The 12,325-nt window shown below is 32.6% G+C and overlaps 2 protein-coding genes across 3 annotated transcripts in view; one reads left to right on the forward strand and one right to left on the reverse strand.

Moving 5' to 3' along the window:
- LOC106117668 (glucose dehydrogenase [FAD, quinone]) overlaps positions 1–6,021 on the forward strand; it is a 9,358-nt gene extending 3,337 nt beyond the window's left edge. The window contains exons 1-4 of one of the 2 annotated variants that reach the window (XM_013312068.1): positions 11–53; positions 3,180–3,350; positions 3,733–3,863; positions 4,421–6,021. In XM_013312068.1, the coding sequence (XP_013167522.1) occupies positions 3,191–3,350; positions 3,733–3,863; positions 4,421–6,001 (1,872 nt within the window). In that variant the 5' untranslated portion in view covers positions 11–53; positions 3,180–3,190 and the 3' untranslated portion in view covers positions 6,002–6,021. Of the gene's footprint in view, positions 1–10; positions 54–3,179; positions 3,351–3,732; positions 3,864–4,420 lie in introns of those variants that run through there. The other variant, XM_013312069.1, reaches the window with a different exon arrangement.
- Flo2 (flotillin-2) overlaps positions 1–12,325 on the reverse strand; it is a 162,895-nt gene that overhangs the window by 40,524 nt on the left and 110,046 nt on the right. The gene's annotated exons all lie outside the window — the stretch shown is intronic.

A 12,325-nucleotide genomic window follows, 5' to 3' on the forward strand; every position in this document is an offset into this window, starting at 1 on the left:
CGGTGCCCGAGTGACAACGATTTTATTTATTTTAAATTTCGAGAATTTATAAAGTGAGTTTTAAAGTTTAATTTTATTTAAAATTCGTTCATAAAATATAAGTAGCTTTTGCCAGCGACTTCTTTATGCGAATTAAAAAAAACGTTGACAATTTTAAAAGCAGCGTATGCGTTCTAGGCAATATTTTACATCTATACAATCGCCATGCATGTAGGCGTTCTAGAGCAGTGGTTCCCAAATTTATTTTGTCTACTGCCTTAAATTAATTAATTATTGTGACCAACATATGTATATTAACGAAGAATTCTAAACGTAACGTTTACTATAACACGCAACTTGAGACCTGCAGCGCCTACAAGGAGGCGTTATCGCCCACTTTGGGAAAGACTGTTCTAGAAGTTAATTCCAACAAACATCCATCTAAAGATTTTAATCTCCGATATTCAGAACGAAAACCTATATCAGTGTTTACATTACATATTTAATTGATAAAGTGTTTATTCCGATATTTTATTACATAAGTAGTTATCATGTGATTGCCATCGAAATGTGGTGATTTGAAATTTACTAAGCTAACTCGTATCATCTCTCGTACATATCACATTATGCGGGATTATTGTGAAGTCGTTATTAGTTTGACATAAAATAATTATTATAATTATTTTATGTCATACTATCTAGCTATATAAGCTATCGCCCAAAATTAAGACGCCGCGAAATTAAAAAATAAGTTCCAGCTTGCATACCGCGTTTCTGAGAAAAAGGGTCTTGACATACAGACGGACGGACAACAAAGTGATCCTTTAAGGGTACCGTTTTTTTCCTATGAGGTACGGAGCCCTAAAAATTAGTAGCCTATATGTTCTTAAGAATATGTTCTATATTTATCTTGAACTTCAACGAGAATCATGCAGCCGTTCATAATGTATCTAACACCTACATATTTGTAAACATTAATTTATCTATTCGCATTTATATTTGTAAGATAATACGAATAGGCATGCAAAATACCTTTTAGACTTAAGATGTTTTGATAAACGCTTTATAAAAGATAGTGGTAGAATTGGAAGGTTGTAGTCATCTTTGATGAATTTGGAAGAGGCCTTTGTCCACATGGGACAAACAGATATAAACTTAAATACTAACTTGACATAAACTTTAAATAATATAATGTAATGTAATGAAACATATCTAAATAAAGGCTTATTATTATTATTATCCGATATACATTTATTTATCACATTTCTAATATAATACATTTCATATAAAATATATATATATATATACAAAACATATTTAAAAGAGAACACCACCGGCTGCGGAATCCCATGACTCAAACAACCAGTGGTCAGGGCTGCAGAGACAGTAACCTTCTCACGATGCGCGCGGTTTCTAGTATAACTGCCTTTTGTATCGGGCCCTTAATCCAACTGTTTAGCGAGAGCTTCTTGAGATGTTGGTCGAAGCTCTTCGCTATCAGTCCATTTACCGATACGACTATCGGAATAATGGTAGTCGATTTCATACGCCACATGGCGGTAACGTCGTGAGCCAAATCAAGGTATTTTAACACTTTTTCCTTTTCAGCTTTCACGAGATTCTCGTCATGTGGAATAGTGACATCGACTAACATTACACAACTCTCAGACCGGTCTATTATTACTATATCGGGCCTATTGGCAGCAATATATTATTTTTATTTTTATTATTATTATTATAAAAGATAGTATCTACTCAGTTGTGTGATAACACCAATTACCTGATTACTATTTTATTTCAATCGATCTACTGTCCGTTGTTATCTAATATGTAATACATATATAAGTATGCGAAGTGTTTATCGTGATATCGGAGTGTAGCAGTGTACATGCAGAGGCGCGCAAACGAACACTTTTACACTGTTTGTTCGCATGCGGCTCTGTATGAAGCATTCATTGTTACATAGAAAAACATTGTTTTATCTTCATTCCCTAAAACTTTCAATTGAAAATGTCCAAATATAAAAGCTTTCGTCATTGGAGAATTTCCGTTGCCATGGTAACCATCCTGCTGCTATTGGCTTGGATTTTTGGCTATTTCCGAATAATTATTTTTCAATTTACTAACCCTTAAAGTTTAACCCTTAATTAGATGATGTCCAGTGTAACGAACAACTAATTAAAAAAAATCTACTGAACTTGTTTAGAGAAAATTACGTAAGTATGACTACTAAAAAAAGATTTTTTTCTACAAAAAATTTCGTCGAATTAAGGGTTAATAGATTTCGGTGAACACCTGTTGCATATTTCCCGCTATTGAACACCCCGTCGAGTCTTCCACAAATTCTAAGAAGTGCAAAAATACGATTATTTTTAAGTTAAAATTATTTGAAATTAAATTAAATTAAGTGTTCATTATTATTATAAAAAACATGTTTCAAGTTCCGCTGGCAATGGAAATATTTATAAATATTAAATTCAACCGTTTGCTTCATACTTCGCTTGCAAAAAATTCATAATGCATACAAATTATGTTTGAAATAATTAATATTCATCGTATTCCTTTTAACTTGTAGTTTATTTATATATTTCTTTGTATTGATTACAAAAATAACTTCCCATGACTTGCAACTGAAAATAATTTGAGTTCTTTTTAATTTCCAAGACAAATTTTAGTAAAATAAGCAAAATTAAAATTAATTAACTTAAAAATTACTTCCTTGTTTTTCAAAATGAATCCGATATTTTTTCAAAACCGTTGTCATGTTTTTTCACAAGTTGCTCGCAACCAACAAAACCATCACTTGTCAAAACAATCTTTCTTCCTTGTTCTAAAGCTTTCTTCTGACGTATCTTACAAAGGAACATACAACAAGGGAAAGTAATCTTACTAATACTATAAATGCGAATGTTTATATGGATGTTTTATTTGGAGGTATCTCCAGAACACACATGTAAAACTTAGTCTAGAAAAACACATAGGCCATTAATTAAGCTTGTTAATACAGCGCGAACGGAGTCGCGGGCTACAGCTAGTGAATTAATATATGACATAAAGTAACGCTCTATTTCTGTCGTTACCTGACATTTTGTATAGCAGTGACTAAAACGTCAGAGGAAATAGGAGACGCGCGGCCACAGCTGCGCGACTAGGCGTGCGAATTCGTTGGTTTACATTTGACATAATATTTTTGTTTACAGTAATAGTCAGCATGTGGGCGTGCGATCCAGTGCTGACAACAGGGATTGTCAACAGTTACCAAGCAGCAGGACCGCTGTTCGTGCAGTCATTGCAGACCTTTTTGGCCGCACAATGCGCCCTCGCTGGAGACCATTTGTGGCCACCAGATGCAACGCAAGCTGTTACTGATGGTAAGCATTATTCACACATATTGTAAGGAAGAAAATCCGACACTGTGCCGGTGTACTGGCGCAACTAGCCTTACTAAAATGTCGACGTTTATGTCTCCTCACTAATCATTCTGACACTTGACTTGGTAACGAAAGCGCGCCATTCACACTAAAGGATTCTAATTAATAATGTCTAAAAATATGCGCATACACATATGACGGTGGACACACATACTGTGCTATGTGGAAGGAATTGGGAAAGGCTGGTAATCATGGTGATCATAATCGTCATCGCTCGTTTGTACTATGTTGGATGACGGAACAAAAATAAAAAAAATATTACACATCTTACTGTTATAACATTGTTTCAATGTTTATCAGGTAAAAATTATAACTCCCACAGATCCAAACTACGACTTCATAGTTGTGGGAGCAGGGTCCGCGGGCGCAGTGGTCGCTAATAGACTGTCCGAGGTACCATCATGGAAGGTTCTACTTGTAGAGGCTGGCGGCAATCCAACTGTATCCACAGAGGTAAAGAATATACCAATTTAATATATACCAATAAGACCGATATTCGACCAGAAATAATTAAAAAAGTCGTCCGTGCGAGAATGTTGCTATTTGCTTTATGTCGCGTCTGACTTTGATAAAGACATGTAGGCTACATATCGAACTTATAATTCTAATATAATAATCTTATTTACTCTGTGATCCGTGTATATTTTTATATGCGAATAACCTTTTATCACACTATAGGTTGAGGTTAATTTCATTTCCTATCTATATTTTTGATTGCATTCAATGCAATTAAAATCGTATTAATATTATAAACACGAATGTTTAGATGTATAGATAAATGGACACATAGGCTACCCATGATGTCGGAAATGTGTACGGTTCTCGCGGTATAGATTTAATTCACATAATAAATCAATAATTCTGCAACGGAACACATATTTTGAAATTCGGAACAGATAGAACAGAAATTCGAATGACAAATGAGATATTCACCCTTTTTTTTAATTCTGTCTAGACGGAGTTTCGGGCAAAAGTTAGCAATAATAAAAATTATTATTTATTACTTTCAGATACCACAACTATTCTACAATAGTATGAACACTGAAGTAGATTGGGGCTACAAACCTGAACCATCAGAAACAGCTTGCAAAGGATATAAACAACATCGTTGTGCCTGGCCTCGCGGGAAAGTACTTGGAGGCAGTAGCAGTATCAATGCTATGTTCTATGTCAGAGGAAACAAAGCAGACTACGATGAATGGGCAGCTATGGGGAATACAGGTTGGAGTTACGAAGAAGTATTAGAGTATTTTAAGAAAAGTGAAAATTTTTCAGAACCATTAACGAAAGAAAATAAAAAGTACCATAGTAAAGAAGGCTACCTTAATGTACAAAAAATCGAGGCAGCTCATCCTTTCGAGGATGTAATCATAAAAGCAGCTACAGAAGTAGGAATAAAACATTTAAATGATATAAACGGTGCTAATCAAATGGGAATTACTAGATCATATTCTACTATTAAAGAAGGAAAAAGACATAGTACGGCAAGAGCATTTTTAAGCCCAATAAAGGACAGACCAAATTTGCATGTAATTAAAAATGGCTTCGTATCTAAAATTCTGTTTCATCCAAAATCAAACAAGGTCAGTGGCATTTTAATCCAAAAAGATGGTAAAGAAATAGTAGTTCACGCAAAAAAAGAGGTTGTAATATCTGCTGGAAGTATAAACACTCCTCATTTGCTCCTTCTCTCTGGTATAGGGCCTAAAGAGCACTTGGAAAGTTTCAACATTGAAGTAAAAGCAGATTTACCAGTTGGTGAAAATTTACAAGACCATGTATTCTTCCCTACTTACTTCAGTACACCAACGGAACATAAGTTCAATACTCTGCCCGCCATAACTACAGCTTTCTCTGAATATATCTTAACTAATGAAGGCATTTACTCTGATGTAAATCCTCACAGAATTATTGCTTTTGTTAACTCAAGTGACCCAAACGCTGTCAGCCCAGAGGTACAATGTCATTACCTTGTACTACCACCTAAGATAGCTAATTTAATAGATATTTTGGGTCTGCATAATTTAAGCGAAGAAGTAAAGAACAAATTTGAAGAAATAAATGAAAACAATTCAGTTATAGTCGTTTACGATGTTTTACTAAAGCCCAAATCAAAAGGGAAGATTATGCTTAAAAGTACAGATCCAAGGGAATATCCATTAATATATGCTGATTATTTTAAAGATCCTGACGACCTAAATGTATTAATAAGAAATGCAAAGAAATATATTCTTACGTTGGAGAATACGGAAACTTTCAAACAATTTGGCCTAAAACTAAATTGGTTAGATATAGAAGCATGTAGGGGATTAGATAAAGGTTCGGATGAATTTTTAGCTTGTATTGCAAAGGAGATGACCTTCTCATTGTACCATCCAGTGGGGACCGCTAAAATGGGTCCTGACGGTGATAAAACAGCAGTCGTTGATCCAGAGTTAAGGGTCCGTAAAATTGAGGGCTTAAGAGTTATTGACGCGAGTGTCATGCCATCTATCGTCAGAGGTAATACAAACGCACCAACAATTATGATAGCAGAGAAAGGCGCAGATTACTTGAAAAAGTTTTGGTTAAAAGAGCATTCGGAATTATAATTAAGAAAAAATAAATGTTTTTTTAATTTTTACAATTTAATTGTTTATGTCAACCCTTTTTCAGAAATAAGACTTTTTGAAAAGTAAATATCTGAAAATATCGAGTTTAACAATCTTTTTAATCCATTAGCTTCAATTTTTGTTTCATTAATATTGCTTAATATACCAATGATTCCGTATTGTTAGTAAAGCCATGCTTATACAAATATATTTAAACTTGAATAATTTATTGAATATGTTGCCGCGCCACCCATGACATGAATTGTATTTTAATTCCGTGTGTTAATTAAATATTTAAAGCGTCAATAGCCTAATGGTTAAGGATACGGATTTCCGACCACGAGGTCGGGGGTTCGAATCCCGCCATTCGACTATTGTCGTAAACCATATCCTAGCACAAACCTAGAACTAAGTTGGAATGGTTAAAGAAATATTAGTAAATTTGCAAAAAAATCTGCTTATATTTTCTAACAAAAAAAATATTCATCAGTTAACTGACAATTAAAATAAATTATAATAACTGCACTTTTATGGAATATATGATATTATTAATTTTTAAATAGCATGCGCGTTCTAACTACGGCGATTGCTGATTACAAAATTTAAGGCGTTTCTAAGTTGAAAATATTGTATCAAACTTTATGTTGTGCAACTGCTAAATGGATGGCTATTTATCATTAATTTATTTGTCATCATATGCAGATCATATCAATATCGAGTTAGAACAATATCAAATGTAAACTAGTTTTATAAAATATCGAATTGCAATCCGCGTAATGAACCGTTCCATTTATCGTATTATTAATCAGTGTGTTCTGAAAGACAAAACAACAAGGAAGTCTTATATGAAAGAAGTCTATAATAAGTGAGTATATCTTTTATTATTTGATAGTGAATACCATTTCTTTTTAATTATATTTTAGAAATTAGCAGAAAGAGCTAAATATAATACTGCTATAAAAATTTGCTAGGCGTTATAGTTTACTGTCGTAATTTATATTTATTTCAAGTAGATATGGATACGCTCTCTTCCAATATCGCTTCCGTATGTCCATTGGGATTTTCAAATACGGGAGGTGAAATGTTTTTAAGAGCAGTAACCACTATGATTGCTGCACACTGCTCCATTATAAATGACAGCGAATGGCCTGATGATAGAACAGAGGCAGTGATTAAAAAGTCAAACGGTAAGAGACATGTATAGCTAAAATATATTACTTATTTTGATACCTATCATAAGATTGGAATCAAAGCCAAAGACAAAAAAAATTAATGACTGATAATTGTTTAGTTTAATTAAATATCTCTTAAATTTCAAACCGCTAAGGAGAGCCATGTATTCATGCCATGTGCATTACTTCTAATCCTGTTAAGATGCCCTTTATTTCCTATTACCATTCCAGTTGGAGAATCATACGATTTTATAATAGTGGGGGCTGGCACCGCAGGTACATTAGTAGCTAGTCAGTTGTCCAATATTAATCCAACATGGTCAATACTCCTTGTAGAAGCTGGCGACAATCCTGACATTCTCAGTGAGGTAAGCCCTTCCTTTGGTACTAAAGTATATAAAATTATCGTGTCACAATTTTCGTTCCCATACTGCTCCGAAACGGCTTGACCGATTCTCATGAAATTTTGTGAGCATATTGAGTAGATCTGAGAATCGGCCAGCATCTATTTTTAATCCCGCGCGGACGGAGTCGCGGGTAACAGCTAGTTTTATATAAAACTTAAGGTTTAGAATATTAATGAAAGAGATATGACAGGATTAATGGCTATCTCAGATCTTCTAATCAGATTTCTGATAGAATCTTAAAATTATATAATAATAGGATTTTTTATTTCAGGTACCTGCTTTCTTATTTCTTAATCAGAATAAGAAAAACGATTGGAAATATAAAGTAGAACCTAATGGAAAAAGTTGCTTGGGTTTTGATGATAATACTTGTATTTGGAGTAAAGGTAAATGTATGGGCGGTTCTAGCTCCATTAACGCTATGATATACATAAGAGGGCATCCAGAAGATTTTACATCTTGGGGTAAAAGTTGGGATTACGATGCACTTTTACCTTATTTTGAAAAACAAGAAAAATTACTAAACATCTCCGATAACGGTCATGTTGATGACAATAAGTGGTATGAAATCATTAGAGAAGCATGGAAAGAATTGAATCTTTCCTTTCATAAAAATCAAAATAATGAAGCAGTGATTGGCACTAGAAGAGCTAAATTACTGATAAAAGAAGGTAAACGCTTCAACACAGGTAAAGTTTATCTACAACGTGCAAGTAAACAAATGGATATAGTAAAGAATGCACATGTTATAAAAATCCTCATTGATTCTGTACAGAAAAAAGCAATCGGAGTAAAAATAAGACTAGAAAATGGCCAAGTATTTAACATTATGGCGTCAAAAGAAGTTATTTTATCAGCTGGTTCTATAGCAACTCCTCAATTACTGATGCTGTCAGGAATCGGACCGGAAGATCATTTAACTGAAAAAGATATCCCATGTATATTAAATTTGCCTGTAGGTCAAAATTTGCAAGATCATTTAATAGTTCCACTGTTTCTTAAAACAAATTTAGATGTAAATCTTCCATCTGACGCAATGGAGTTATTTTTGTTACAGTATATGCTAAATAGAAGTGGCCATCTTTCTACTATTGGTATAACTGATTTCTTAGGTTTTATAAACACTGATAATTCCTCAAACCAACCCAACATTCAATTCCATCATATGTATTACACTAAAAACAATAAAATGTCTCTTAAACGTTACCTCGATGGTGTTGGATATAGAAAATATATAATAGACAATATTATTAATTTAAACAATAATTATAATTTATTAGGTATATATCCTACTTTATTACATCCTAAATCTAAAGGAACAATAAATTTGCGCAACAAAATACCAGGTACAAACCCAATAATTCAAAGTAACTACTTAGAAGATTCTAACGACGTGCAAACTTTAATTGAGGCTATTAAATTCGTATATAAACTACAGAATACTAATATTTTTAAATCTTTAGGCATAGAAATTAATAATATAAATATCAAAGAATGTTTACATTATATTTTTGACACAGATTTTTATTGGGAATGTTATATAAGACATATGGGAATGACAATTTTTCATCCAGTTGGTACTGTTAAAATGGGAGATGATAGTGTAGTCGATTTTAATTTGTTGGTCCGTGGTTTGAATAATCTAAGAGTTGTAGATGCTAGTATAATGCCGAGCATACCAGGAGCCAATGTAATGGCAACTACTTTAGCAATCGCACAAAAGGCAGTAGATATAATTAAATTAAGATATACGAAAGACGAATTGTAAATAACTTTATTAAAATTGACCCATGTTATATTGTATTAAAAACCCATTTCATTATTTTTATTTTATTAAAATATTTGCAAATTTGCAGATTTTTTTTGTAAATTTACTGATATTTGTACTACTAAGCTGTAAGCTTGTGCTAAGATATGGTTTACGACAATAGTCGAATGGTGGGATTTCGAACCCCCTACCTTGTGATCGGGAATTTGTACCCTTAACCATTAGGCTATTGGCGCCTAATTGAAAATTGGGAATATATTTGTAATTTTTACTTCTATTGTTGTTGAGAAAATAATAAATATACGAGTACAAAGAGATCGCTTTTTTAAGTAAAAACTCCTTTGTTTTTATTATTGTTTAAAACTTTAAGTTTAACTTTTCTCTTACTTATATCATAACTACTCATGCTATTAAAGTTCGCTGAACATAATTGCCTCCAATCAATCGAAGAATATATCCTATAATTCCAACATACTATAGCAAAACGCTAGAAGTGTTACCTAACATTCATTTAGTATGCGAAAGTGACATCGTTTGGCAATGTGTCTTCGAACGAAATAACATCAAGGGCAACCTAAGTCACAAGCAACACTTTTAAAACAGTATCTTTCTTTTATTTTGCACTAGCTATGGCCTGCGACTCCGTCTGCGCGAAATTAAAAATAAATAAATAAATATTAAGTTCAGACTATATTCTACATCTGTGCCGAATTCAATCAAGATTCGTTGCGCCGGAGATACCTTCTAATAAACATCCATCCATCCATACATATATGTTTTGCTAATTATGTGTCCTGCGATTTTAAAACTTTAAACACTTCTAAATACTGTTTAATTATTTCTTTGTCATGTCATTAATTAACATTTAATTCTGAGAAATCACTTAAATAATAAATATGTTAATTCCATTGCACATGTATAATTAAGTTATAATTAATGATTATTCTTAACTTAATTTACTTAAGGTCTTTAATACTATGACTCATCTTAATTTGAATAGTACCTGGATGACCGAGATTTGCTCCGTATTTTTTTTTAATTGTATATGAATAATATTTTTCGATCTTACCGATAGAAAAAGTTAAGTTTAAGTTTAAGTTGATTATCGATAAAACACGAATAAAATGACATTTTCTAAAAATGATTCCTAGCTAGATCGATTTATCGCCCCCGAAACCCTCTATGTACTAAATTTAATGAAAATCGTTGGAGCCGATTCCGAGATTCCAATTATATAATATATATACAAGAATTGCTCATTTAAAGATACAAGATATATAAAGTACAGCCAAAATAACGGTTATCTGTGTCCATGTTGTTCAATGCAATTAAAAAAATAAACTGCGGAAGTTTGGAACCATTTTTTTTACTACATTCACCACTTACGAAGACAAGGCCTTAAATAAGGCTTTCATGGTCCGAAAGAAATGTAATCATTAAATAAATTTTACAAATACTTCTTTATAACATTTTATTATTCCTAAATAATACATATGAAACATTTATTTTGTATCCCATACTACTATTTTCATCGCTGTCTTTCATCTTTAAAAAACAGAGATAAAAATATTTTTAAAAATGTATTTTGGTCTCAGAAACCCACAGTAAATAAACCAATACGTAACATAGATGTATCTTGTGTAAAACAGCAATAAAATTATTAATACAGCGCTTAGATTAACTCTGTGAATCAGTGACCGCGAAGTTCTTACGTGACTCCACAAAAACTCAGAAGTCCTCCATTACATAACTATTTAACAGTAGGTCAATCATAATTCATATAATATTTATATGCAATTTACTCTATCTTTTACTCACTAGACTAGACTATAAATTTAACGTATAACTAACTGTCGTCTGCGACTACGTCGCGCCTATGTGTTCTTCCAGATAGCAGATATATTCTACATATATGCCAAATTTTATCGAGGTACGTTCAGTCGTTCTGGAGATATCTTTAAACATCCATCCATCTAAAGTTTTGCATTTATAATAGTAAGATACTTTATCTTTTTAAATCAAACACTGGTATATTTCTTATCACTATACTGAACATTTTTTTTTTGTTATTCTGCAATAATCAAACAATATTTTAAATACAAAAAAAATGTATACATTTAAATCCATTAATCTTTAGACACATTTTCCCTTCACTGTTAAAGGTAGTTTAGGATAGTTGTTTGGTTAAAAATAAAAAAAAGTTTTCATTGAAGAATATATTTATTATCTGTTAAAATATATAAAAACACTAGCGGACCCGACAGACGTTCTCCTGTCTACACGTCTTTAATTTAAATAAATTAATATGAAGTTAATATTTGATGAAAATTGTGAATCTAAACCATCCCCAGATCCCCTTGAACACACACAAAAAATTTCATCAAAATCGGTCCAGTCGTTTGAGCGAAGTTCAGTGAAGATAAGCAAATGCAATTATCAATATTCAATATCCCAAATTGTTACATGAACTTGGATATCTTATTAATATGCACATAATTAGTAACACCAGTCACCTCGGGTATTTCGCAACATTTGAAAATAAGGATCCGCCTGGCAATGTACTGACCGTCAACAACTAAATAACCTTCTATTATTGACTGTATAAAAGGCGCTGAAGATGGATTAACCTATTGCGTAAACGAAGACTAGGCTACAAATTGAACAGCATAAATGCAAGCTCGTAAACATCGGATTTTGTCTAAAATGTTGTAGCCACCTGTCCCTGGACTTGATGAATTTTTTTTATAAAATTAGGGGGCAAACGAGCAGAGAGAACACCGAGGTGTAAATCGGCGTCCATGGATATAGCAACACCAGAGGAACTGCATATGCATTGCCTTTGAGATAGCGATAATCTCGCTTCTTAAAGGACGCTCTCAAAGTCGTAGCGGTTTTGAATAATAAATTTACTCTATATGAAATAAACCTATTATTGCATCTCGAGTAAACTTAGGCCTATTATTTGACAGTTTTTTTT

The sequence above is a fragment of the Papilio xuthus genome, unplaced genomic scaffold (assembly GCF_000836235.2).
Source record: "Papilio xuthus unplaced genomic scaffold, Pxut_1.1 DF827679.1, whole genome shotgun sequence".
Taxonomy (NCBI): Eukaryota; Metazoa; Arthropoda; class Insecta; order Lepidoptera; family Papilionidae; genus Papilio; species Papilio xuthus.